The sequence below is a fragment of the Labeo rohita genome, chromosome 1 (assembly GCF_022985175.1).
Source record: "Labeo rohita strain BAU-BD-2019 chromosome 1, IGBB_LRoh.1.0, whole genome shotgun sequence".
NCBI classification, from domain to species: domain Eukaryota; kingdom Metazoa; phylum Chordata; class Actinopteri; order Cypriniformes; family Cyprinidae; genus Labeo; species Labeo rohita.
This window is the reverse complement of record NC_066869.1, coordinates 50,197,121-50,225,098: the sequence shown is the minus strand read 5'-3', so window position 1 is coordinate 50,225,098 and position 27,978 is coordinate 50,197,121. Positions and strand designations below refer to the sequence as shown.

Sequence of the window (27,978 nt, the reverse complement as noted above, 5' to 3'; positions counted from 1 at the left end):
CAGAGTTTTAGCTCGTCTTGATTCTGTGAAACAGACCCGTGTGTGTGTGTGTGTGTGTGTGTGTGTGTGTGTGTGTTTGGAGAATCATGTTCATGAATATATTATCTGTGTGAATGCTAGTCAAACATTCATCACGTCCTGGTTTTGTCACACAGACCGTGTTCGTGTCTGCGGTGTTAATGTGTGCGTCTCGATTGTGTTCAGTGCTAAACATCCATCCTGATCACTTCTGCATGAGTGGTTTGTTCTGTGAGAACGAACTGATAATTACAGCTCGAGCTGCTCGCGTGCATCATTACTGGGTTATTTTAAACCTGGCCGATCTGAGGAGTTTATTCCGTTCATCTGACCTGCTTTCAATCACAGCCTTCGAAACAAGTGAAGTACTGCAGACTGAGGCCTGGATTATGAATCGTAAAACACTTTGTCTGGACTTTTGCCCTCTAATGCATCTGCATCCCCTGCGACGTCTGACTCATCGCCAGCACCGCAGAGCAAAGTTCAGCAGCGCAATATTCCAGTTTTTCACTCATCTGTCGTTGCTGCCGTCGTCTGAATGACTGCCTGCATGAAGAGTCTGTCTCATCTCGCTCCCTTTCCGATGCTGAGCGTTGCTGGGACACACTCGTGTTCCCGTCATTCCGATCCATGAGTGATGTCCAAATCTCCGTCTGCTTTCATTATTTCAGCGTGCGTTTTGAGCTCGTACGTCCTCCTTAAAACATCAATAACGCTAATGGAGGGTCCGGCGTCATTTTGATCTGAACTCAAATAAAGCTGTTCGGGCATCGACTTCATAATGTAGTGTTTGAGCTCTTTCTGTCTCTCTTTGTTCAAAATAAAATAAATGACATCTTCTTCAGTCCCGTTCACGAGATGATCACCGGGTTTCTGGGAGGCTGTTTATTCCGATGCGCTCCAGTGAAAAGCGGCCGTTCGTCTAATAAATCCAGTTGATTCCGAGTCACGTGACGTCTGATATCGATAAACAATACCGAATCGACCTGACATGATGGGGACGGGGCTAGCTGTCACGTGTTTATGCTTCGAATATTTTCTGAAAGTCATTTTCTGTATGACTCAAAGCGTATAGTCTAGACTACAAAACACATGTGTTTTACTGAAGATTATATGGTTTTCAGCAGCACACAAAACAGTTTATGAGGCAGTAGCACAGAACAAACACAAAGGCGTTGTTTTGGCTAAAATCCACAGATAAAATACAATGTATAAAACAAGTGACAACGTGCCCCCTTCCTGACATTAAAAAAGGCCCATATCCTGTGAACACAGACTGATCTTTCAGTTCAGATCTACCTTCATCATATAGTGACTCTTGACTGATGTGACAGATGTTTCGCCATACGAAAGCATTGCTATAACAAGCAGTTTCTTCCCGTGTGGAAAGTAATGTATGACATATATGACAAGAGCGATACTGCCATAGATGTAAGGTGATACATAATTTCCTCGTACATTCTTTGTCTAGGTGAAGATATAAGGCTATATTAGAAATCCCAGAAGTAAAACAAAGTAATGTTCATGTTATTATGAATTGTTCACATTTCCAGCAGATTTTATTGATGTGTTCACATTATGACAACACATGAAATATGTATTGTAAATATGTGTGACAACTAGCCCCGGTTCCACTCTTACGTTCGTGTGCTTTGATTGTGCGTGTAAATCGGCGGATGCGTCGTGGGATCGGATGTCCATCGTGTGTCGCATCCGTTTTTACCTGCGCGGCTCCTCCTGACATCAGTGCGGTGTGGAAAACGAGCGACCAATGCGAGCGGCGCGGCGCGGCGGCGGCTGGATGACGTGCGATGATCAGGTGGAGCGACGCAGATCGGCTGTTCAGACGCGAGCAGCTCCGGACTCTACCGAACGACTGAAGGAAACACGGAGCCGCGGGTCCGCTGCTGCCGCCGTTCGTATCGCGGACGGTCGCGGTTCGTAAGGGGATCGCGGCTGCTTTCATGGTTTCTAGGCAATTCAGGAACGATTTCCAGGATTTGTGAGAAGGTGAGGCACTCTTTCTAACAAACGGGCTTTAACATCTGAACATAAGAGCTGAGACACTTCACGACACTTGCAGGCGAAATTTCCGCCTTTATTTTTTATTTTATTTGGACTGATGTTGTTTGTGCTTTGAGCTGCTTATAAAAGTCACGTTTATACTTTTTCTTTCACTTGAACGGATGTCATTTGACACACACACCGTGTTTTCAACTGATATTCATTTGGATGTCAGTCAGCTATTGCTTTATATAATACAGAATACACGATTCTCTTCGGGACTCGAGGAAAGCAAATGTGTCATTAGACGCGTTTCCACTGAGAATCCACCGATTGCGAGTTTCATTATTTCACCTCTGAAAGTTGAAAAAGCCTGGGGTTTTGTCCTCTTTTTGTTTGAACAACAATACGGGTGTAATCCCGAATATAATGTCTGGCATCTGTTACCAGGCACAGTACATATTAATAAAACGAAATAAAACATAACGCGTCGCGTTTATTCTCGACGGTCGGTATCCGAACAGCTTCGACAGACGCGTTCAGTCGATCTCTGTCGTTAAATTGAGTTGTTCTCTGTATATTTGTGTGGAAGCAAAGCCTCATCAGATGTCATATGAAGGAACGTAAATAAATATTGTCGGGGTGTGTGATAAGTAACTATAAAAACGCGAAAGCACGAAGGGTTTCATCGGTCAAATCCTGTTTTGCTGTGAAGCTAATAGTGTCAACAGGTTTGAGTGAGGGTTAGTTTGAGCTGCAGGGCGAGTCAGTGTCATTATCATTGATTCTATCAAGTCCTCATTAATAAAGCTTCCGAAGCGAGTGTGTGTGTGTGTGTGTGAGGGAGAATAACCTGTTGTGCTAATCGAAACTCTCTCTCTCTGTCGGCTCGCGGCCTGAGGCGCGTTGCGCTCCGTCCGGTTTCTCAGAAGCAACAACCGAAGAGCAAACTACACAACGACACAAGCCATCCGTGATAACACTTATCAAGAGCCAATCAGCGGCAGCAGCGCAGGAATCGGCAGGAGTGTCACGCAGGGGTCGATCATGTGTCGAGCTGAAACGATCGGGACCAACACGCGCTTGTGTGAGGCAGATAGCGCCAATCACCAACACACATCCCTAGTCTCTCTCTCTCTCTCTCACACACACACACACACACACACACATACATGCAAACGTACATAACCTCTCCCACTTAAGCAGAATTCACTGCTTTGCTGACCTGATTTTTAAAGTCAACTTGAAATCCAGATGGATTCTATTTTCTGCTCTATTTTCCTGCTCTTAGTCATCAGTGCATGCAATATAAAATAACACGAGAAAAGAACTTGTTCAACCTCTGATATCATAGTTCTTTTTTTAAAAAGTATCATTTACCTTCATACTGAAACACTTTTACCTTCCCGCCAGTTAAATGTCATTGTGTTTTTTGTGTCCTGTGATTTAAGTTCCAAAAGATCTGATCAAACTGAGACATTCTTGAGATGAGATTTTCAGTGGGCACTTTCTTCCTGTCTTATTCAGTTTTTTTTAACTGAAAATAATCAAATCAGCAGCTTATATATATATATATATATATATAAGCAAATAATGTTTTGCATGTAATGTTTACACTGTGTGTAATCTGGGGATTCTGACAGCAGCTGATTTGTGATGCTGGTTTGCTCTTAATTTGTCTTTGAATTAGTTTGTTGTTGTTGTTAAAAGTATGAAATCATTTGCTGACCTCACTCACTGATTTATTGCTCATCGGACAGCTAGTTCACTGTCCTGTTATTAGTTATTCTGTAACGATTCCTCAAATACGATAGAGAAGCAGACAGACACGCAAACGACTGGGCTGCGATGAGGAGCTACCGGTGTGTTTAAGAAGGTGAATGTCTCCTCAGGGTTATTCTAAGAGACGTTTGCACAAACAAATGAGGTGTGAACGTGTTTGAGCATGCTGCCTCATTCTGCCTATAACATCGAGTGTGTGGATACAGTGGTGTGGTTTTGCCATGTGCTTTGGTTTGTTGGTTCATGAAGCAGTGAGACACACCTTGTTTGTCTTGAACTGGACCGGATAATAATGACATTCACAGACTTGCTCCACACCTCACATGGAGGGACAGTCAAAGATGGTAGAAAAGAACTGGAGCAGATATCATTTTATTTCGTTACTTTGGTGCTCAGGATGTACCGTGCGAACCGGTGGTTTTACGTTGAATAATCTTCAGCTCGAACACTGACGTTAATATTATCATTAGAGATGCAGCAACTGACCTGTGTTCAGCACAAACGGAGTTTAACGAGTGGAGCCGTATTCGGTGTCGTCCGCCTCGTGTAGTCTTTCATCATGTGTGGTTTTGTTTGGTTGACGTTTTTGAATCGAGGGCCTCACTCAGCGAGTCCATGTTGACATCTCTATTATTTGATCCAGTTCTACCGAATGAATTTGTGTTAAAATGCCATTTGATTGGACACACACACTTTGACACTGATAAGTAAAGCTGCCGGAGGCGGTGACACAGACCTGGTTCGTGTGGATGGTGGCGGTTTGCATGACTTCACAATATAGACATGCGTGTATTTACAGCATATACAGAACCTGACACAATCACAGCTGATCTTTGAAGCAGTGTTTGTTTCCAAGTCTTCAGCTGTGAATCAGCGAAGCCTCAGTCGTGATGTGTTTTCTTGTGTTTGATGGCATTTGATTTGCTCCAGTAAAGACTTCCGGTGCTTCGATATAGTATAAACCAGTTCGTTATAGGGAGGTTGACTCGATTATTACTCGGTTCTGCAGCGTTTGATGTGATCGACTCGTCGCTGCTGATCGTTTCACCGCAGTCGATGCTTCCATGGTAACAGGAACTGCTCCGAACTGGTTTTAAAAACTTCGCATTGTTTTTAAACTCTGAACTGAACCAACACTGCACTTACTTGATCTGAATAATGACACTAGAGCTGTTTTACAGCAGTATCTGGATTCTCTCCATAATTGCGTTTCCATGATTGAAAACTGGTCGTTATTTTCTTGTTTATCTCTGCGAAGCTGCTTTGAGACGATCTGTGCTGTATAAAGTGCCGTAGAAATAAAGCTTGACTGAGGGTTCGTCTATTAGACGTGATTTTATGAACATCCTCAGAGCCGGTGGAGATCGTTCTACATTATCATTAAATTAGTTTCTCGTTAGAGAACGTGAATGAGATTTTTATTTCCAGAAGGTTGAGCGGATGACGCTAACAGATGTCAGTTGAGCGCATAATGAGAAACAGCCTGTTGATTCGTTTTGAGATGAAAGAGGCCGTTTGTCCTCGTCGGAGACGCTGTATCTGATATCTTCATTAAGGTTTGTCGTCTGCGTTGTTCAGGGGTCCGCTGGGACACTAAAGGTCAGCTTGTTGTCTTCATCTGCGGCCGGGTCAGATCGCAGGGAGCGTTAATGCGTCTCGCACACTCTTCTGCTCCAGAAAGATCCAGGATTATGGAGAGCAGGTTTTTATCGGATGACAGTGAGGTGTGTGTGCGTGCGCCGTATGGTTCAGCGGTTCTCACTGACCCCGATGGAAATGTTGACTGTCCGCTGATGTGTCCACATGCCTCAGTGGACAGTGAAATGCGTCTGAAAGCTATTGATTTTTCTTGACTTTTCCTGCATGACATAAATAGCTCAAACCCTTCAGATTCAGGCCTGGAAGTGATTTTTATGGCATGATTGTATATCGATGCTTCACCGGTGCTGGTTCTGCTTTGTTCGGTGGTCAGTTTTTTTAAAAAACGCTATTAACAACTTAGTAGTTGTATTTGTGACAATGAATGACTTTTTTTACAACTGAAGGAAATCACTCGTGAATGGGAGAACCGGCGATTGGCACGTGTTTTTGTGGTATAGAAAAGAGCGGCGTTGTTATTTTGCTATTGACAGTAGATTTACAGTAGGTTCACTGTCTGTTCTACAATAAAAACCGACGACAGGACTTTGTGAGAATCCGTAGACAAAGAAAAACACACAGCGTTTCTGTCACAATCAGCAGGACAAACAGGATTGTTTTTGTATGTTTAGTGTGTTTGTATCAAATGCATGTTTGTTTCGGACACTGAAACGTACAGTATCAACATGATGACAAACACTTACATGTTCAGCTTTAGAGACAGACAGATGTGTTTTGAATTCACAGATTTATTATATTCATAATAAAAAACACACAGTGAACACAGAGCTGTTCTCACTTTCAGAGTATAGAGACTGATCACAGTAACTCGTGTACCTTTAAAAGCTTTTTTCCCTCAGAAAGCTTCGTGAATGACAGTATAAATCCTGCTGTGTTTGCAGTGATGACGAAGGTGTTTCACAGCTTCTGCTGAATTCAGCCTCCGTCGACTCAGAAACATGCGAGCGGAAATACAAGCGGTAGCCGGGGAGAAAGTGTGTTCACGCTTGAAACGGTTCAGTCTGTGCACACGTACGTAGGGACGTGTAATGAAGGGTTTTGTAGAGCTGGAAGTGTTTCATAATGAGTTGTTAGTTAGTAGAGTGAATCTGGTCTGACGGGTTTTAGTCTCGTTCACGGGGACGTGCTGAGTTTCCAGAACATTCCGGCCTGTTTGTAAGCCGCTGTCATATGATCCGCTGTAAGTGTCTGGGCTCTTCCATTGTCTCACCTGCGAAGTCGTCTTTATGAACACGGCACACATGCAACGCAGCACGTCACTTCACGCGGCGTGTGTGTGCGAGATGCACACGGCCCTGTCCGACGTCGGCACACGCTACCGCGGCTGGCTGAAGAGTAAACGAGCAGACGTTTGCCTTTTCAGAGAGTAATGTTTGCTGTGAGCGATAGGAGATGTTTAATGTTTAATGATGGAGCACATAAACATCATATTAGATGATGAAGTCAATGAGCGACGAAGAGTCAGGCTCAGGAAGGACAGGAAGAGATGTTCAGTGGTTTAATGTGTATGTGCCGAAGCGGCGGCTGGCGTAATAACCGAACGCCGGCTCCGTCTCAAGCGTTTCGAAGGAACTCAGTCCTGCTGATCTCAGAGTCTGTCCGCTTTCATTTCTACAGATGCATCTGAAGGGGGGAAAACTCTTCTCTGCTCTGCTTCATTTCCTATATCTAGCTTTCTGATAAACCCAACGTTATATATATCTCCGCATACAGATGGCTCTTTGAAGAATAGCTGGCGTTCCTCCATTGCTGTGAATGTAAATCTATGGTGCAATAAGCACTTGAAAATGGATCCAGTGTCGTCGCTGTCATGACTGTGTGTTTCTGGATCCCGTTCGGACATAAAACACTTGATTATAGAAGGTTCATTTCATTCTGTCTTTGATTTGCATTCACATGGCTGATGGAGGTAATATACAGTAGTCAACATTTGAAGTGGATCAAAACCTTTCATCAAAGTTGTCCTAAAACCAAAACAATGCCCGTTCTGGCATTAGGTCAGCTTTGATGAACTTTTATGATCCACAAATGTTGACTACTGTAGTTCGAGTTTGTGTGTCAAATGAAATCATGATGAATGCACACCGTTCAGAAAATCCAACAAAATCCAACTGTTTTTATCAAATCTGCATCCCAAATAATGAGCAGGACTTTGGGTTAGGTCGTTTCTGATGTACATGATGATGTTTTTACTCAGAGAAATGTCTAACGGATTGAATTTAGATCTTGTGTAAATGTTAAATATATTTATTTTAGCATAACTCCAAGATAAGCCTGCCGCCGACGCGACATTAAAATCATGATATGTATTTATGTCACGGATCCTCATGTTGTTTGTTCCTCGTACAGGATGCGTGTCAGCTATGGGATTATTTTTGTGCCAATAAGAATGAACGTAACTTTATAAAACTGAACGTAACTTTCCAAGAAACGATCAAAAATATGCCACTGCAAAAGAAGAAAAACACAATGAAAATGAAAAAATGAACTCAGTCGCACGAATTTAACATGCTCTTCAAATATGCTTCATTCTTTGTTAATGATTTTCAAAGAATCGTTTTCGCGAATCATGGATTCTGAATGCGTTGCCACAACTTTCGCTTACGCTTCGCAAATTTTCGTTTGCTGTTTTGGCACAAACCTCTCGTGGGGGCGGGCTTAACAGCGATCTACTCTGATTGGCTAATGAGCTTTTGATGGACAGTTGCTCTCTGACCTGGAAGCACGGACGGTGACGTCAGTGGCGCACATATTGGAAAGTTGTTGCGGTGTGCAATACGTCGTGCTTTGTTTATATTAAGTATTAATGTTATTAGTATTTCACCTATGGTCGTCTCTTAGTTTCTAAAGATGAGCTCCCAGGAAAGACACGGAGCAGCATCATCTTCCACCTCAGCTTGTCCCTCAGGGCAGCTTGAAGTAGGTTCGTGTTGCTAAAGTAACGTTAATCAATAACATCGATAAAAGTTTTATTCATGTACAGTGTGCAACAGTTCTGATAGTTTCTATAAACAAAGCACGACGTATTGCGCCACTGACGTCACCGTCCGTGCTTCCAGTTCAGAGAGCAACTGTCCATCAAAAGCTCATTAGCCAATCAGAGTAGATCGCTGTTAAGCCCGCCCCCACGAGAGGTTTGTGCCAAAACAGCAAACGAAAATTTGCGAAGCGTAAGCGAAAGTTGTGGCAACGCATTCAGAATCCATGATTCGTGAAAACGATTCTTTGAAAATCATTAACAAAGAATGAAGCATATTTGAAGAGCATGTTAAATTCGTGCGACTGAGTTCATTTTTTCATTTTCATTGTGTTTTTCTTCTTTTGCAGTGGCATATTTTTGATCGTTTATTGGAAAGTTACGTTCAGTTTTATAAAGTTACGTTCATTCTTATTGGCACAAAAATAATCCCATAGTCAGCAAGCATGTGACGTTTGGATCTAAAACAGAGAGCTGATATTACAGAAAGCTCGTTGTGTGTTTTGTAGTGTTTATAGTCGCCTTCGAGAACATCAGACTCTTATATTTGTGAGTCGAAGAGCAGAGAAACACATAATTATTTCTCTTTCATCGTTCTCGCTCCGTTACGTGAGTCTCGGGCCTGAAGGAAGAAAACCGACAGATTCAATTATTTACACTCGTGTTGTTCGTTTCTGTGTGCGTACGCCGTTTGGAAACGAACCTGCCCGTCCGTGTGAATCTCATAAAGCCGAGAATGCCGCGTCCAGCTTACGTTAAACCCCAAAGCAAGAAAATAACGGATTAAGTGTTGCTTAATGAAAATTAATCCTGTTTTCAAGAACATTATGTGCATTGTGAGATTTATTATTTTAGTTCCTTGACGACTAAACACCCCACACATTCTTACTCTTGAAAATAATGACTAGATCTTCTGTAAATCCTTAAATGTTTACACATCATGGTATGTTTGTTGCACTGCCTATACTTCAGTTATTACCACAAAAAAACAGCAGGCTGTCAAATGTCTAAAATAGGCTTGATGATCATTATACATGCTTATTTTTACTATTCGGTGTGATTTTACTTATTTTCTGACCAAGTCTGCGTTTGTGAGATTCTCCCGTATAAATATTCACAGGTTGTGCTGGGCTTTATTGGCTGTTTTCAGCTTTAACACACATTAACTATCACTCGCTTCAGAAACCATGTCAGTATGCAGCGTAATGATCAACATGAGTGGCTGCTGTGATTTTCAGGTGTTTCCGCGTGTTTTCCTCACACGCTCAGGTTGTGATTGGCTGGCGTTGCGGCAGGAGGTTTGATCGTGAAGCAGCAGATTCTGGTGTCAGATGTTGCCCTAGTAACCTAAAGCCCAAAGACAATTAGGTGCAAAGTAGACCAGAAGCGGCTTTAGTGCTCACATGCAGCGGATCTCCAGCGATACCTGAGTGAGTGTGAAGCACATTCGGAGACGCCGGCCGTGAACGTGATGCTCTCACGCGCACGAGCAGCTCTGCTTCATGAATATCGCTGCCGTTCACAGCCTCTGCCTGTCTTTATTACTCGCTCTATTACGCCTCCACATGAGGATGTGGTTCAGTGAAAGCCGCATGTTTTGGCCATCAGCGTGTGACGGTTGTCTGACTAGGCTGATAGGGGTTGGTTCGACGGCAACGTGTCCCTGGTGAAGAGACACAAAGTCTTAAAGGGGTCATCGGATGCCCATTTTCCACAAGTTGATATGATTCTTTAGGGTCTTAATGAAAAGTCTCTAATATGCTTTGGTTAAAAATTTTCGAAGGTAGTGTAAAAAACACCCTTTTTACCATGTCAAAATCAGCTCTGCAGAAATCAGCCCATTCTGTTGCATGTTCCTTTAAATGCAGATGAGCTCTGCTCGCCCCGCCCCTCTCTTCTGTGGCGCGACGAGCCCCGCTCTGTTTACTTTAGCAGCATTTAGCCTTGCTAACTAGCACGTTATTAGGACTGCTGTAAGTGAAGCTGGATCACGAATGATTTGCGTGAACATAGACGGATATATGTAGATCGGGAGGCGCATTCCCTTCACAAACAAACGTAATCCACTGCATCTTCAGCGGCTCAGATGTCGGGAGTAAATGACGACCACTGTGTTCATTATTACATCCAGCAACACAACACCTCAATGGCTTAGGAGCCATCCTGTCTACGTCCCTGCTCCGGCATCGAAACAATGGCGATCGGACGGTTACTGCTCGTTCAGGGCGGGTCTAATCAATCTATCGTGGGAGCGGCCTCTGTGGGTGTGATGTCACAAAGACAAGAAGATGAGAACGGCTCGATTTGAAAAAGGGGATATTATTTTTACAGATTAATTAAAAACCACTGGGTGGATTTTTGTCATTATAGGGTGGTTGTGTGCACACACTGCCAACACACATTAATGTTCAAACAACATGTAAAAGTGAACTTTGCATCGGTGACACCTTCGACAAAGTCTGACCGTCTGACATCTGTGGTGCACACCAGGGGTTTGTCGCTCTCTTGCAGTGCAAAGTTAAACTGTTAGAGGTTAGGTGAGTTAGGTTGGTTAGCATTAGTGCACTCAGATGGTAAAGATTCTGATGTTTTTTATTAAATAATCTAAAGCATTTATATTTTGCCCTATATATTTATATATTTCAATCCAAGTCACATTTGAAGAAAAGCTATTTGTTATTTGTAATGTGTGATACATTTAAATCAAATTCAGCAAAGAACATACGCTGATGTTTCTTTTTTTTTTTTTTTTTTTTTTTGCAATATTACAATATATATATAAAAAATGTAACATTATTAACTAAATTATTAAATTTAGTTTTGGTCTTTAGTAGTTTATTCCGTCCACATTTACATTCAGTCTAGATGTAGGCTACAGTAAGATTGGAAATGTATTTTCTTGCCCCTGAAATATATTTTGCTACATAAAGGTTGAAACTAAATTCAGGTTCAATTTTCAAAATATATTTTCTTAAGCTTCACTTAAGCTTGTTTAACATCTATTTTGCATATATATTTAATACACATTTTTTGCCATGTGGGAGAAAAGCACGCGTCAGCGGCGCTCGTGTCCTCGACGCTCTGCACGTTTGACATGCGTTCATGAAGTTTACAGCAGGAGGGTCTGTTTACACTGAGAGCACATAGTCAAAGCATTAAAGAAAAAGTCATTTTCTCTCACGTTTACATGTATGGATTTAGCGACATTTAGCAAAGCAACAATTCATCATAGAGCCAGTGATATGCCTAATGTACAATACCAGGTTAACTAGACCACTACTTTAGGACTCACCCCACCCACTGACTGACCCCCACTCGGATATTTTCCCTTTAATTCTGCTAACACATCACTTCTGTTTACGGACTGTGCAAACAGCATCTTTCACTGTTTGCAGATGCTGCACTATGTGTTGCTGTTTGCTGTTAACAGTGTCTTGCTGCACTATTTACACCTTTCTAACACTTGCGTAATTAGCCACTGACAAAGTTGAAGGAGAGCGTTGATGTCTGCTGATTTTCGGCTCAGATGTGTAACCACAGTGCCGTCGTCTGTGTGTGTACATGAGACGTGTTTGTTTTTTGTCATTATGACCCTCAGCAGACAAAAGCAGCTTATTCGGCAGCTAATCAATGGAGTGTGTTGTCGCTGGCGTGAGCTCGACTCTAGACGTCCATCTGGCTGATGAATGTGGTCAGTGAGCGCGTGCGGCCCGATCTGGACGTCTGACCCTGTTCAAACTCAGATAATCTGCACCTTCGTGGACAAGATGGGATGGAAACAAATGGTGTCTGGTTGGGAGAGATCCGTCTTAACCGGTTACAAGTCTCACACTCCCTGATTCGGCTGCTTTTACTCTAACACTGTAGTTTGGTTCATTGATAATCTAATAAACAAACACTGAAACGAAAGCTGTTGTAATAGGCCTGATAAAATACAGTACTTTCACACCAATCATCCATATTAGGAGACACTCTGTGGATTTATAGTGGCTATAATTCTGTAGCTTTATTGTTGTTAAGCGTTACTCTTTGTCACTTCATTAAACGACCTGCGCATCGATCTTCACCTCCGCTCGTTTCTTCCAGTCGCCACAACGTGACGCTGCCACGTGATAAGAAATGAAATATGTTTGAAATGAACGGATGATGTCCTAGCAGACGGTAAGTAATGCATAATGCATCATTAAAAATACATGTAAACACCTGTGAAAATCAAGACGTGAAATTCGATCATGGTATATTGGGCCGTATTTGTACAGACTGTTCTTGGAATGCGCTGAAATCTCTTTGATTTGAGAATTTACCGTTTGAATGATGAGTTTCAAGTATTTGATTACATTACTTGATTATCGGCCCATACCGATTGTGTAGTTGAGTTAGCAGTGCCGGTACTGGTTAGTAGTGTCCCTGGATTGATGGGAGAATACAGATTATCCGCGGTGCCGTGTAATCCGGTGACAATAGCGGCGGGCGGTAAATCTCTCGTCATTCTTGCTGTTCTTTTTAAGCTCTTAAGCTCCTCCAGATATTGGAAAAGCTTTAGTCGAGCGGCTTTCAGAGACTGAGTTCGCTCAGCAAAGGTGTTTTTTCTATTTGCGTTTGTGCGTCTGGGATCATCGAGCACGTCTAGGTTCAAACAGATAATGACCAGCGTGTGCGGAGAGAGCGTTAGCAATCCCGTCATGCCCCACCAAACGTCCACATACGTGAACACGACAGCGCTCCGTTCAGCACAATCGCGGCTTTCATTACGGGGCTTTACCAATTAAAGACGCTTTTGTAACACATGCGTGTCGTCACTCTGCTTTTGTGTAACTTTATTAGATCAAACTTTGGTCTTTTGAGGAAACGGTGCGGAGATTAAGTGTGCGATTACGGCCCTGTTACGAATATTTCATGCCCTGGCTTTTGGCGTTTCTGCAGCAGATGTGATCTGATGTGACTGAAAGAGTCTCTGATGTTAACAGACAAATGACTCTGCTCTCATTGTGATTGATTCATCATGTTTGTCCTCATGATTCTTCATCATAACATCATTCCTCATTTCACCTCTGATGTCATCTGTGTGTTATTTGTTAGTGTTAACAGATAGTCAAGTACAGTTATTGTAGGCTACTGTTAGTGATGCAGGTTTTCTAAAATTCAATTCATTTCAAATGTATTTGTATAGCGCTTTTCACGATACATAGCGTTGCAAAGCAACTTTACAGCAAATTAAAGTTTTTACAATATATTTAGTAGTAGCTTACTAGTGTTGACTATGTCAAGTTGATGTACATATGGCAGAGATGTGTGGTAAAGATTAATTAATGACATAAACAGACAAAGAACACCATAAATTAGTAGCAGAATTCGGTAGTGCTGTATGTTTTCAGGGTTGGCATCATCTGAAGTCCTCTGTGGGGTTTTCATCATCTCTTCTTAAGTGTTCTGGATCCACACTGGAGCTTGTGAATTCCTCGTTACCACGCGATGTCAATCCCATGGCAGAAACAGAGAACAAATGGGAACATAATTAGCGTAGCTGCTGTTCAAACTAAGAAAAGAAAGATTTGTTCAACCAGAGCTAAAAGATTAATAATGAACATTTGATCAGATATAACTGCAGGAAAAGTTTATGAGATGCATTATTTGAATGCTTGGCTAAAAAGATGTGTCTTTAATCTAGATTTAAACAGAGAGAGTGTGTCTGAACCCCGAACGTTATCAGGAAGGCTGTTCCAGAGTTTGGGAGCCAAATGTGAAAAAGCTCCACCTCCTTTAGTGGACTTTGCTATCCTAGGAACTACCAACAGTCCAGAGTTTTGTGACCTTAGGGAGCGTGATGGATTGTAGCGTGGTAGAAGACTAGTTAGGTACGCAGGAACTAAACTGTTAAGTGCCTTATAGGTAAGAAGTGCTATTTTGTAGCTGATGCGGAACCTAATAAGTAGCCAGTGCAGAGACTTTGAAATTGGGGTAATATGATCATATTTTCTTGACCTGGTAAGGACTCTAGCAGCTGCATTTTGGACTCTCTGTAGCTTGTTTATTGAAGATGCAGGACAAACACCTAGTAGTGCATTACAATAGTCCAGTCTAGAGGTCATGAATGCGTGAACTAGCTTTTCTGCATCAGAAACAGGTCATGTTTTGTAACTTGGTAGTGCTTCTAAGATGGAAGAAGGCTGTTTCTGTAATCACAGCAGTAGTTGTTGTTTAATGCTGTTTAATGCTGTGAAGGTCAGAGCGATCGTTTGCTCATCTCGTCTTCATCAGTAATGAATGTTTGTGTTCGTCTTGTCAAACGGACTGTGTGTAATGTGGGTCAGTGAGGCTGCAGGCGACGGACGGCCGAGTCCTGTGATCAATCTCATGACTCTCAGCATCAGAGGAGACACGCGTGTGTGTGTGTGTGTGTGTGTGTGTGTGTGTAAATTCACTCTTTATTCTTCAAGACTTTCATGTCACTGACGTATGATCATGAGGATGAGACTGAAGTAAATGAAAGCCATTCACTTCAACATGTTTGTGCACATCTTCTTTTTATATTTAGACTTTGAGCATTCATTTACTCTCCCTCACGTCCTTCCAAACCGGTCTGACTTTACAGACGTTCAGGGTATTCCAAACAATGTCTTTATTTGTCCATACAGTGAATGTCAATACGGTCCAAAGTTGTTTGGTTCACAGTGTTCATCAGAATATCTTCTTTTATGTTTCAAGTCATACAGGTTTGAAGGACATGCAGGCGAGTAAATCATGACAGAGCCGTCTTTAATGCACATACGGTAACAAATCCTCTACTGAGAATGACTAAATATTGAATTTGTGTTCAGAGATTTGATTTTACTGTTTTGTTAATGAACTGTGTTTTCACAGAGGTGGAATACGAAGCCAGAGCGAATGTTAATGCACAGTGTGCCCTTTTCAACCTTTTTTTATTTTGGTAATTGAAGCATTATTAATAATGAGCTATAATGGCAGTTTGGGAAGGTTGTCCAGTGGTGACTATTTAGATTTACCAGCTGAATGAATGTGGAAATGCATCATCAAACTGGTTAAAAGTGCTTTACATTCACTTGTGTGTGATTTCACATTCTTTATAATCGTGATAATTCCAGCAAACAGTCAGTGGCTGAATGGATACGTTTTGCCGTACGGTTTCACCATCATTTAAAAATAAACACTGAGTGTGTGTGGCATTTCCTGGCATGAAGGTTCCAGTATTTCCAGTTCCCACCAGCCTTTGTCAACAGATCGCAGGCTTTGTAAATACACTGTATGTCTCTGAAGTTGTACATGTGTAAAATGAGTTGACATTTGAAACATCATCATTATGTTGACATTGTGCATATTGTGCGTTTCGCTCTCTGTCTAAATGTTACACGTATGTGTGTGCGTCATGTGTGATCGTGGATGAAGATGTTGGGGAATCGTTTCTACTCTGGACTGTAGTATAAAAACATGCACTTTCTGTAAAGCATTATTGATAAAAGCACTGCAAATAAACTTGAATTGGACTGTTAGGTGACGTGCAGTGAAGCGTGTATCCGCTGACGCGTGTGTTTGTGTTGCAGACGCGTGATGCTGTGCTTTCTGCTCCTGACGCTCCACTGGACGACGGTCTCTGCAGCGCTGCAGCCGTCCACACGCGCCGCCGCCCTGCAGGACGGTGAGTGAACAACACGCCTGATACATGACATTATTGTGCTAATTTATTTATTTTACATACGTAGTTTCATTGCCCCAAACCAGCATAAGGCTAAAAGCAGCCTAACATCATCACTGATCAGCCTAGCCTATTCTAGTGCAAGTTTATGCATTTTAAAAAAAACCCTCGTGTTATAGGTGAAGCTATCTACACTGTATGATGAATAAATCTCTTACCACACACTGCACACGTCTGCGGCGCGTTACGGCTCTGACGCGGCCACGCTAGTCAATGCTTGCGTCTCTCTGCGCTGCATCGCTAAAGTTAGGCTAATTCCCCACCTAGTCCCTACCCACCCCCCAACAATTCGTATTTCCGTAGGCGGGATTTAACGGAACGATGTTCTAATGGAAAGTACGAGTTATTTGCTCAGTCGCTCACATCCTGCGAGAGCGACGGGAACATCGAGTTCTTCATGTTATGCATCTCTTACATTATTAGTGGAGATAAATATATAAACAGATGAAATAGAAACGTGCAGCTTATGTAATGACACGAGGGAAACATCTAGTTCAAACAGATATAATTAGTCTCCATAAGACACACATGCCTTTACCTGCTGAAGAAATCCTAGATGATCTTAAATGAGCCAAATCTGCGCAGTTACGTAAGACTTCCCTCAGTATCAACCTCTGCACCGGTGCGTTTGCTGCAGCGGTCGTCCGGTGCGTCTGCACGCTGCCTTACATTCAGATGTTCATTTGCTGGCATTGCCATTATTTGTTAGTCTGATGTGGACAATATTCAATATTCACTGGTGTGGAGAATATGTCTGTTTTAATGGGACGTTTGTAAACACCTTGCAAGTAAACGCAGTCAGCGATTCGATGTGAATAAACTTTGTTACTGCTCATTATCGGGATCAGGACTGTAAATCAGCAGTATGATGGAGAAATCTATAAATCACAATCAGATTACACGTGTCAAGAGAGTTCACTCCATTTATAGAGCTGTTTGTTCTGGTATGTTGTGGTGAATGTGTTTTAAACACTTGTAGGTGTTTTGGTTGTGCTGATGCGATCGGTCTGATGCCACGATGAACTCGCTGTAGGCACCAGCGCGTCCTAAATAAATCATTTTTACACGAGCCGTCTATCTTGAATTATACATTCTGATGCGCACGAGGCAGAAAAACCCAACGGGTGTTCCAGACGAGCGCCGAGGCGTGATGGGAAGAGACGCTGTTGATTAGTTTGACAGCTCAGATGGGTTAGTTAGTTCGCTAGAGAGAGCTGAGGATGAGAAAAACACTGAATCGATGAAGGAAAAAGACTAAAACGGGATTGGCTTGGAGTTCCTGAGGTGGATGAACAAGCTTCAGCACGGTTTGTTTCTAATCGGAGTAAGCAGCACTAGTAACGTGTGCTGAGTAAAGGCCAGTTTTTCCAGTTCGGGATTGAGTGGAATGGCGAAGAAATGCGAAGGATCATGTTTGTCCTGTCTCTCTTTGTTACAAGAGATCCACGCCCAGATTATTTCTAGGAATCGATTCTGCGCGTCTCTCACTCGCGAGCGTTTTCCGCTTCCTGACGCTGAATCATTTGCCACGTGTCTCCGGGTCGAGAGCTTCTGTGGAAAACGGCTGGGACGTGCGACGCTGAGTGACTTCACATCAGCTCTGATGCACAAATGCAGTGTTGTCAAACAAATTGTTGGTAGTAGTACCAGTATGTTGTGATCCTATTTCCTTAGGCTCAATCTGCTCTGGTTTCAAGTTTTCCTCAGGTTTACTTTTCACGTGTGACATCACCGTACGATGACAGGTTGTTTGAGGCAAATGTAGCAGGTTAGTAAATATTAAACCACCAGACTGGAGTCCTTAACTCACCCGCGGGGGCTGAAGCAGGATTATGGCGCATCCAGAGACTGAACGCATTACGGTCTCCATATGTAAATGTCTTGTTTGATTACTTCAAAATATAACTTTCATCAGGTCTCCATGACTCTTTAATTCATTTTACACCCCAGAAAAAAAAAAAACAGCTTATGGCTTGAATATCTCACAAACACTAGAACATGGAAATAAGGGCTTCTGATAAACCTCCTGATTAAACTGCAAAAAGTTGCTGTTCTTCCTCAGAATTTCTGTCTTGATTTCCAGTCTAAAGATTGTCTAAAAACTGTCCAAAGATGCCTAAATCAAGATCCATTTACTGGAGAAACAATATCTGCCAATGGGGAATGAAAGCTTGTTTTCCCTTTGAATTACGTTGATTTTTCTGAGCCCATTGGCAGATTTTTGTTCTTGTTCTAATCGTACACTTAATTTAGTTAAATTCTCAGAAAGCAAGAGTTTATTTGTTCATTTTGCATCTCAAGTTAATGTTGATCTTGATCTAAGGATGTTTAGATATTTGTACTGGAAAACAAGGCAGAAATACTGAGGAAGAACATCATGTTTTGCGTTTAATGCCATGACTTTGTGACTTTTAGACTGTCCTTAATTTGCAGATGGGTGAATTATGACTTTCTACTGCTGGTCCAGAGGAGCTGAGAGATGCTGATCAACAAAAGCACTCTCAAAACAACTGAAATCACATTAAATGAGCGGGTGTTAGACGGAACATGTGATGCCGAATCTGCAGAGGTGAAGAGGAACACCGTCGACTCCCCCTCCTCCTGAGCTCTCGTGATTGGCTGACCGCTGTTGCCCAGGGCGACGCCGGTGACCGCATGTAATCGACCTGTTCAGAAACATGAACTCCATAAACAGACCGTCCTCGATGAAGACTGTCCTGCTTTCACAGATGCTGAGATGTTCATCTGCAGTGTCAGTTTCATGTTGAGAATCGCTGTCTTTAGTCTAAGAGCGAAACACTGTGATTCTGTGACGTTTTCACAACATTCATCTGTTTGTTTGAGCGACATGTCAACTTCCAATCCCCTGAGTTTGGGGCGGAGCTGTCTGACTGACCGACCGATGACGGATGAGCGTTTGGACGTGTGTCTGAATCATTATTTGCTGACTTCTGTGTGTAGATGACACGCTTCGGCAGTTTCCTCCATCGTTTTTAGTTTAAGTTTGCGTCTAAAGTGATGCCAGAACCGAGTCTTGGCGCAAACCAAATTAACCGTCAGTGTTTTGCTAAAACTCGTCTGTGTTTTGAAGGCCGTGCGCTGAAACGCGGCTCGATGCCAGATGCGATGACCTGATTCACAGGCGTTCGGATGAAGACGTGTTCATGATGTGGTATTTCTGCAGGTGGTTTTCGTGTTTTTCTGCTGTTTGAGTGACATGAAGAGCTCGTTTGACTGTGAAATCGCTGGATGATTCAAAATGCGTTTGTTGCGTGAAAGGTCACGAGGTCGTCTCAGATGAAGACGGGTCACCATGGAGACCAGAGGGCTGCGATCGCTGACCCGAGATCAGCGCTGGATCTGTAATCTGTGTAGTCATGAGGCTCCGTCACTGGAGTTCCAGTCCAAATTGGTTTTCTCTGCTTCATAAAACTGTGTGTGTGTGTGTGTTCTTGTTTATGCTACATTGTGGGAACTAAATGTCCCCACAAGGATAGAAAAACATGGAATTTTTGACATTGTGGGGGCCGGCCATCATTTAAAAATATTGATCGATGTTTATCTGAAAGTGCAACAGTGCAGAGATGTTTTCTGTAAGGAAAGTCCTTACAATTCACACAAATTTAACGTGTGTGCGTGTCAGTGTTCATTCTCAGCCTTGCTGTCGTTTAAGAGTTTAACGTGAACTGAGATTTATATTCTTATATCGTTGTTGTTTTTGCCTCATGTATGAAATGTTGTTGTATTTTGATGTGTTTGTATGACCTTCTTTAATAACCTCATGTACAAACTGACCCATCTAAACTCAAGCAGCCTCTCCAGTAATTCTGTATGAACTCTACAAACTTTGCTGAACCTTTAAGCCGTTTTTAACCGCTCATTGCTGTGTTTATTACTCGCTCACAACGCGTTCTCTGTGTCTGTGTTTCCTAGGAATGCGTAGCGGCCAAATCAGATTAGCATAGTTGCTAGCATTAGCCCACATGTCATAATCTCAAACGGGCTGAAGGCGCCTGATGCCCTTTAACAGCAGAGGAACCTGCTTAATGGAGTGTTTGTGTTGAGCTCTGCTCTCAGCAACTGAACTCGTGTCTATATAATAAGCGAATCAGTATCTGTCGATAGTACGCGCTTGATCCTATTAGCGCGTTTAACTCGGCGCATTCGAGCCGCAGCCGTGAATCAAATGTTCAGGCGGGATATTTGAATGTGACTGTCAATCAAAGTCACATGCAGCTCTGCTCCGCCCACTACCGGTGTCCAATTACAAGAGGTCCAGTAGGACCATGAGTGTGTTCTGTGTTGCGCTAATGGTCGACTACTAGCGCTACTGTCAGTGGGGTGTACGGGTGCTGTTATCAGATCACTGGGGATTGAGCAATCAAGAATCTGTTTTTTAATTGTCCTTAACTGCCCAAGATAAGTTGTTCTTCCTTATAATGTTGTGTTATGTCCGCATTTGATGTTGTAGCAAGAGTTTACAACACCGTGCCATAAAATTCCACTTATCTGTGAAAAACACATACACCCAAAGAGTTTGATTTGCTTGATTTGATTTGACACGACACGATCTAGGTCAACACTTGAGTTGTTTCAGATTTCAGAGTTGTTTCGGATCCTGAGCGAAATGGTCAACAACGGTCGAATGAGAGCAGGGACCCGTCGTCTGAACAGGAGAGCAGCTTTATTTACATTAAGGAAAGTCAATTCACTTTTATTTCTAAAGTGTTTTACACAACAGAGATTGTGTCAAAGCAGCTTTACAGTGATAATCAGGAGAACGGTGCGTCAATGATGCAAACGAAATTCAATTCTGCTGTAATGCAGCTCTATACAGAGGACAAGAGACCTTAAACAGTCAATATGTCAGTGCAAGTCAGTTCATCATTGATTCAGTGATGCCATCATCACATCGGCTCAGTTCTCTTCCAATAGTGTCTGTGCAGTCAAGTCTACAATATTGCCAAATATCAAGTGTCCCCACCTAGGTCATCGATGACAGAATAGAGAAAAAAATTATCTTGGGAGAAAACAGGCTCAGTCAGGGGCCCAGTTCTGGGAAAAGGGCCCAGAAAAGGGCCATTTGCCTTAAGGATGATAACGATAACATTTTACGTTTCTGCATGTAGCAAAGGCTTTTATCCAAAGCGACTTACAAAAGAGGGACAAAAGCAATTTGTCAAGGAGCCAACCTTATTCTGAATATACAATATGAGGTTCACTGAACAGCGAGATTAGGAAGCTGTAGAAGAGGAGAAATGCAGAGAAGATGTGTGTGTGTGTGTTTTTGACATATCAGGACACAAGTTTGTATAATGACATGGGTATGACATAGGTATTACAAGGAGAGGGTGACTTGTGAGGACATCGCCCCATGTCCCCATTTTTCAAAAGCCGTATAAATCATACAGAACGAGTTTTTTTTTTTTTGAAGAAAGTAAAAATGTGCACAGTTTCCCGTGAGGACTAGGTTTAGGTGTAGGGTTGGTGTAGGGCGATAGAAAATACAGTTTGTACAGTATAAAAAACATTACGCCTATGGAATGTCCCCACAGTTCACAAAAACAAATCTGAGTGTGTGTGTTGGTTTAAGGGTGTGGTGGAAGGTTGGTTAAGCGTTTGTGGAAGAGCTGCTGATCGAAGACCGGCTGCTCTGTCGTGTTGTGGATCATCTAATTTAGTCGCGCTGACCGAAACGCTCAACGCTTCAGCGGTGCGGCAGTCCTGTCCTGAGATGCTTGGACAAGTGTAAAGTTTTAATAACTGCTCAAAGAGAAGAAATTCATACAACTATAATCAGTGGAATCACCTACAAATCACTTCTCAAACATTTATTTCCAGCTGAGGAATGATAAAAACATCGCCAGCCAGTCAGAATCCACCTGATATTAAAAAGCTCCAGTATTTAAAGCAGTAGACGACAAAACCGCAGCACGTGCTTCCGATAAACAGAACACTTACAGACTTATCATTAAAGCTGAATGTGACTTGACTTTAAAGGGGTCATGGACGTCTTATTATTTTGTACTGCTCTCTGAGGTCCACTTATAATGTTATCAAGATTTTTACATCAAAAAACATCAGAATTCAGAAGCAATAGGCTTTTCTGTCCTGTTTTTAATCCCCCTCAATATAGCCAGCGCAGCATCGTCTTTTTTTAGTTTCAGTGGTTCTGAATATTTTGCGCTGAACTGTGCCTTGTTTGTAAACAAATTCACGGTAAAATGAAGTGAACAAAGGACCGAGTTCTTACTGACGTGGTCTGGAACTGCTAGTCTTGGGAAAAGAAGGAAGACAATGCAAACAGTGTTTTTCCACAACTTGGCACTGCACAGCGTCTTGTTGTATTTGGAGCCATCTTTGTCGTTTGCTTTCTGTGTAGATCTGCATTCCCTTTCTTGTTATTTACACTACAAGCGTAAATCGGTGGGTGGGGCTAAACAGGCAGTGATGTAGATGTAGATTCGGTGGGCGGGGCTAAACAGGCAGTGATGTAGATGTAGATTCGGTGGGCGGGGCTAAACAGGCAGTGATGTAGATGTAGATTCGGTGGGCGGGGCTAAACAGGCAGTGATGTAGATGTAGATTCGGTGGGCGGGGCTAAACAGGCAGTGATGTAGATGTAGATTCGGTGGGCGGGGCTAAACAGGCAGTACTAGAAGCAGGCATGGATCATCTTCTGTGGAGGCGGTGTTTGGCACACTGTTACATCATAGAGTGGTGCATTCCATAAGCTGTCGTCTTGGCAGACTGACTTGAATATAAGCTGCTGTTTTTAGATTAACAAGAAAGTTTTGAGTTTTGAAACTTACAGGATGTTTTGACAGTACATTGTTCTCTTATATGTCAAAAGATCAAGGGAATTTTGATTTCTCAGTTCATGACCTCTTTTAAAAAGTTTTGAGTTGAGGATGTACTTTGTCACTGCTACACTGAAATAAACGTCTTCACTGAGATCTGAAGTCATTGTTTCTTACATTGCAGATGGAACAAGGCCGTATATTTACCGCTGCCGCTCGCCCAACATGGAGATCTTCACCTGCTGGTGGCGTCCGATCGCGAATCAGGACAACGTCACCTACACGCTCCTGTACACCACGGGGTGAGATGTGCATCAAACTTTACACTTTAAACTTTACACCACTATGTAGCGTGTAAATACTGCTGGTGATGAGATGACGAAACGATCGGTGAACACGTGGCATGTCGTCCCGCAGTGAGAGAGCTCCTCAGGAGTGTCCCGATTACGTGACAGGCGGCATCAACAGCTGCTTCTTCGATGTCAAACACACTCAGGTCTGGGAGGTGTACTGCATGAACGTGACGGCGCACACGCGCACGGGGCCCGTCGCCTCCCACAAACACTGCGTGGACGTGGCTGATATAGGTGACGCATCACACCGAAATCACAGCTGCTTCAATGCACCACTGACATAGGAAACATCACCAATGCTCTTAAACAACAGAATATTGTGTTGCTGCGGTTTCATCCACTGAGCTTGGCACATACATTTATTGATCTTTTTCAACCTAGCATACATACGTCATGCAGTGTTCTCATAGCAGATACTGAGACATCCCAAAGAGTCTGTGTGTTTATCTCGCCACGCACTCTTAAAAATGAAGGTCCTTTACTGATATCAGTGTGTCCTTGAAGAACCTTTAAAGGATTAGCTCGCTTCCAGAACACAAATGTACAGATAATGTACTCACCCCCTTGTCATCCCAGATGTTCATGTCTTTCTTTCTTCAGTCCTACAGAAATGAGTTTTTTTTAATAATTTCAAATAATAATTTTAAGAATGTTAAAAAGTATATCAATTGTAATTTGTTTTAGAAAATAACTGATCGTTTCACTAGATAAGACCCTTCTTCCTCGGCTGAGATCGTTTAGAGCCTTTGAAGCTGCATTTAAACTACATTTAGGAAGTTCAGATTTGGGGGCACCATAGCAATCCACTGTATGGAGAGAAATCCTGAAATGTTTTCCTCAAAAAACATAATTTCTTCATGACTGAAGAAAGAAAGACACAAACGTCTTGGATGACAAGGGCTTGAGTACATTATCTGTCATTTTTTTTTGTTGTGGAAGTGGAGTAATCCTTCACAGTACACATTCATACACTCTTTTAAATAAAGGTTCCAAAAGGAGCGTTCTCAGCCATGCAACAAAGAGGAACCAGAGCGAATAGTGGAAAATATTCTTTAGATTACTAAAATGTTCTTCAGACATTGGAAAAAAAATGTTTGTTTTTTTTAAGACTGACCACTGAAAGGATCTTTGGGGAACTGAAAACGCTTCCTCTGGTTCTCCACACTGTTCAGGCTTTCACAGCTTAGTTTGTCTTCATGTGTTCTTGGTGTCTCCTGAGGTTTGATGTTTCATCGTGTTTGTTAATGAGTCTCATGCGCTTCCGTCCCCAGTGGAGATCGACCCGCCCTTTAACCTGACGTACATCATGCTGAACGAGAGCGTGGGTGAATCGGGCCGCAGCGTTCTGCTGTCCTGGTCGTATCCGGTCGAGTCTCAAGTGCGAGAGGGATGGATTACGCTCATCTACGAGCTGCGCTACAGACACTTCGCTCAGCCGGACAACTGGAAGGTACGACACGAGTCTCAGTTTTCATAGTAATAACGGACAGAAATGAAGACAAACATTTTAGTTTGAGGACTTGTGATTGAAGAGTGCGATCTGTGCTTGTAGATGAAGGAGCGTTTGCGCGAGCCCCACGTGGAGCTGTTGGATCTGCCGGTGGGAAAGTACGAGTTCATGGTGCGCTGCCGCTCCGCCAACAGCAAACACTGGAGCGCGTGGAGCGAGTCCATCAACATCACCATCAACGGCAGACCACTGTCCGGTACACACACTCAGAGAAACACACACACAGGACCCTTCTGTTACGAGCGAAAATCACAGCTCTAAATGTCGCTCTGTCTGTCTGTCTCTCAGATCGGATGTTGGCCTTGATCCTCGTGACCAGCATCGCCATCATGGCCTTCCTCGTCGTGGGTTTGGGCATCGCCCCGCGAGGCAAGAGGTCAGTGACGTCATGGAGCTCGTCGCTCTGGTCTCAGTATCGACACACTGTCGACGTGAATCACACGGGTGGATCGGTAGATCTGCGTCATCGGGTCACGTGGGAACGTGGATCCAGAGACTCGATCGAATGTTCGGTTCAGTCACAAAGAGTCACAAATACGCAGTCGTCTTGTCGACATTTTCTCTTAGTTTGAGTAAAAACCTGTTGAATACCAAGCTTAGCTTTGAGAAACACAGAAAACACAACACTGGAGACACACGTGTACATGACAGTAACAAAACAATACATGAGGAAAAAATTCTGTAAGAAAAACAAGAAAGCGAAAGAATTCATATACCTATGATCGCCTGCATTTTGGGGAAGTAGATTAATAAACATAAAAAAAAAAAAAAAAACTGTGTTTATCTGACACTTAAAAATTGCAAAGAAGGTTTCTGTGAGCCTAAGAGTTCAGGAGAGAGAAAATACTGTTAGGTCAGTATAAAAACAATAGCAGTCTACGGTTACAAATCCTGACGAAGATACCAAAACCAAAGCATGTGTGTGTTTACTTGAGACCAAACCTCCTAGGACATGTCCTCATTTTGGTATCAAAATAAAGTAAATAAAGATTTTTGAATTGTTTTCTGCAAGGGTTTGTGTGTGGGTTCGATTAAAATACGTATATTGGATATTTTGTGGATTGTCCTCATTTAACGGACCGCCTCACTGACGTCTTTCTCTGCTCGTGTTCTGCCCGCAGAATTAAATCGTTCCTCCTGCCGCCGATTCCCAAACCACGCATCCGAGGGATTGAACCGGTTCTTCTGAAGGTTTGACAGTCACACACCACACAGACCAGCTCAGAGTTATTAGCAGTGTTTAGATCAACCTTCACTAGTACTGCATTCGCACAGCAACGTCAAACCAGCACAACACTGCTGCATTATTTATTAGGAACTGAATTTGAAGAAGCACCTGCTTCACCTTCTGTTCTCTCTGTTCTTTCTTGTTCCTCCAGAAGGGGAAGATTGACGAGATCAATCGTCATTTCTCCAGCTTTCACGGCTACAAGCCGCCGCAGTACAGCATGGAGACGTGGTACCAGGTGAGCGTGGACGCGTGTCCGGCCGCGACGCCCAGCAGCTTACCGGCGCAGTATAAACACGAGGACGCGCCGATCGCTCAGCACGTCGCCCGCCCCGAAGTACAACCGCCTGTTCAGACGAGCTGCAGTCCTGCGCCTTACTGCCTCGGCCCCGCCTCCTACTGCGGGGGAGCCACGCCTCCTCCAGACCCTGGCCCCGCCCACCCGGAGCTCATGTCCGTCCCAGGCATGGACTACAGCATGATTCTAAACCCCGTCCCCGCGCAGCCGCCGCCGCCGCCTCAGGATTTCTACACGTGCGTGAACGGCGTGATGCCCGGCGGGGCGCTGCACCTGGTGCCCTGTCTGCCCGACGCGCTGAAAAACACACCCTACCTGCAGTTCAAAGACGAAGCGGACGACGGCGCGGACAAAAGCAGCCAGCTGTCGGCGCTGCTGGAGAAGCAGATGGAGGCACTGTTGAGCAGCGGCGAATCGGACCCGAGCGATGCTGCCGTGCCTTTGCTACCTCTTTCATCAGACACGAACTGAGCGCGGAATCAGCAACCGCTCCAGGAGCCGCAGATGCGTCCGGTAACGCACGTGCGACGTACAATCACACACATACGCATACGCACACTGACACAGTCCACGAATCACGCAGTCTGTGCTGGTTTGCCTCGACAGAAGGCAGGGCTGTTGTTTCGGTTCAGAATGAGCACGCGGGACGCCTGATTCACAGCACAAGCATCCGCAGTGCATATTTTTTCACAGCACTTTAAGAAACGAGGTTGTTCTCACTGAAGCGAGATCAGTGTGTCGGATCAGCGGCAGAAGAGCAGCAGGTGTTTTGGCACCAAAGTCTAGTTTTGCTCGTGCTCAATTAAAGCAACAGCGCACTGACGATGGATGGATGGACTGAATGTGATTTAAATCATATTCATTGATTTTAGTATGTGAAAACGTGTATTTTTGATATTAGAGAAAGTCATGTAAATTATTTTGCTACTATTCAGATGCATATTTTCTCCTCGTGTAAATAAGATTTTTCAGGCGGTTGAGGTCGTAATACTTATCCGTGGCCCACTTCTGATTATGTGTCATTATGTGTCACCATTATGGTTGTCGTTCAATGAAATAGTCACTGTAGTTCCTTAGAAATCCCAGACCGGGCACGGGCAAACGCGGTCCTGGAGGGCCGGACTCCCAACCCTGATCAAACACATGAAGTGACCAGGTGTAAGCAGACCCTTAGTGAAAGTAGATCACATCAGACCGTTAAATATGGTGCTTTTCTTGACTGCGGTACACGTCAGCAGAGAGAAACGTGAGAAAATCACCAGATAAATGGAGCTCGAAGCCAAAACTGAGCTTTAACACAATCCGTTGGGTAGATAAGAAGCCCAGAGGAAGCGACAGAGAGACGATCATATAAAGGAGATCAGATCACAGATTCACAGAAATGACTGAAATGAAGAAAAACATGTTTGTTTAATGCACAGAAGGAAGAATATAGAAGGAAATGAACCCTGGAATCCAGTCACATCTCAACCATGAGGAGGAATGGTTCATTTGAATAAAGAAGTCACGTCGTCGTGCGTCACTGTCTCCGTGTTGTAGTTTAACTCAGGTTTTGTTCAGGTTTCAGTGCTCGAGTCTCATCCAGATGTTCAGAGAGAAGAACGTGTCACTCAGTTCAAATGCTGAGGAATATGGAGA

The 27,978-nt window shown here is 43.3% G+C and overlaps 1 protein-coding gene across 4 annotated transcripts; it reads left to right on the top strand.

Annotated features, from left to right (window-relative positions):
• The first annotated feature begins 1,747 nt into the window (after positions 1 to 1,747).
• LOC127166237 (growth hormone receptor) lies at positions 1,748 to 27,397 on the top strand. Of its 4 annotated transcripts, XM_051111344.1 has the most exons (9): positions 1,753 to 2,028; positions 16,000 to 16,094; positions 23,136 to 23,253; positions 23,369 to 23,538; positions 24,576 to 24,754; positions 24,857 to 25,010; positions 25,103 to 25,190; positions 25,936 to 26,005; positions 26,194 to 27,397. In XM_051111344.1, exons 2-9 carry the CDS (start codon positions 16,007 to 16,009, stop codon positions 26,809 to 26,811), a joined length of 1,485 nt encoding a protein of 494 aa, XP_050967301.1. In that variant the 5' UTR covers positions 1,753 to 2,028; positions 16,000 to 16,006; the 3' UTR covers positions 26,812 to 27,397. The 4 variants fall into 4 exon arrangements, with proteins under 4 accessions (XP_050967325.1, XP_050967317.1, XP_050967301.1 ...); XM_051111360.1 differs by lacking the exon at positions 23,369 to 23,538 and having other exon boundaries at positions 1,749 to 2,028; XM_051111349.1 differs by lacking the exon at positions 16,000 to 16,094.
• Positions 27,398 to 27,978: the final 581 nt, after the last annotated feature.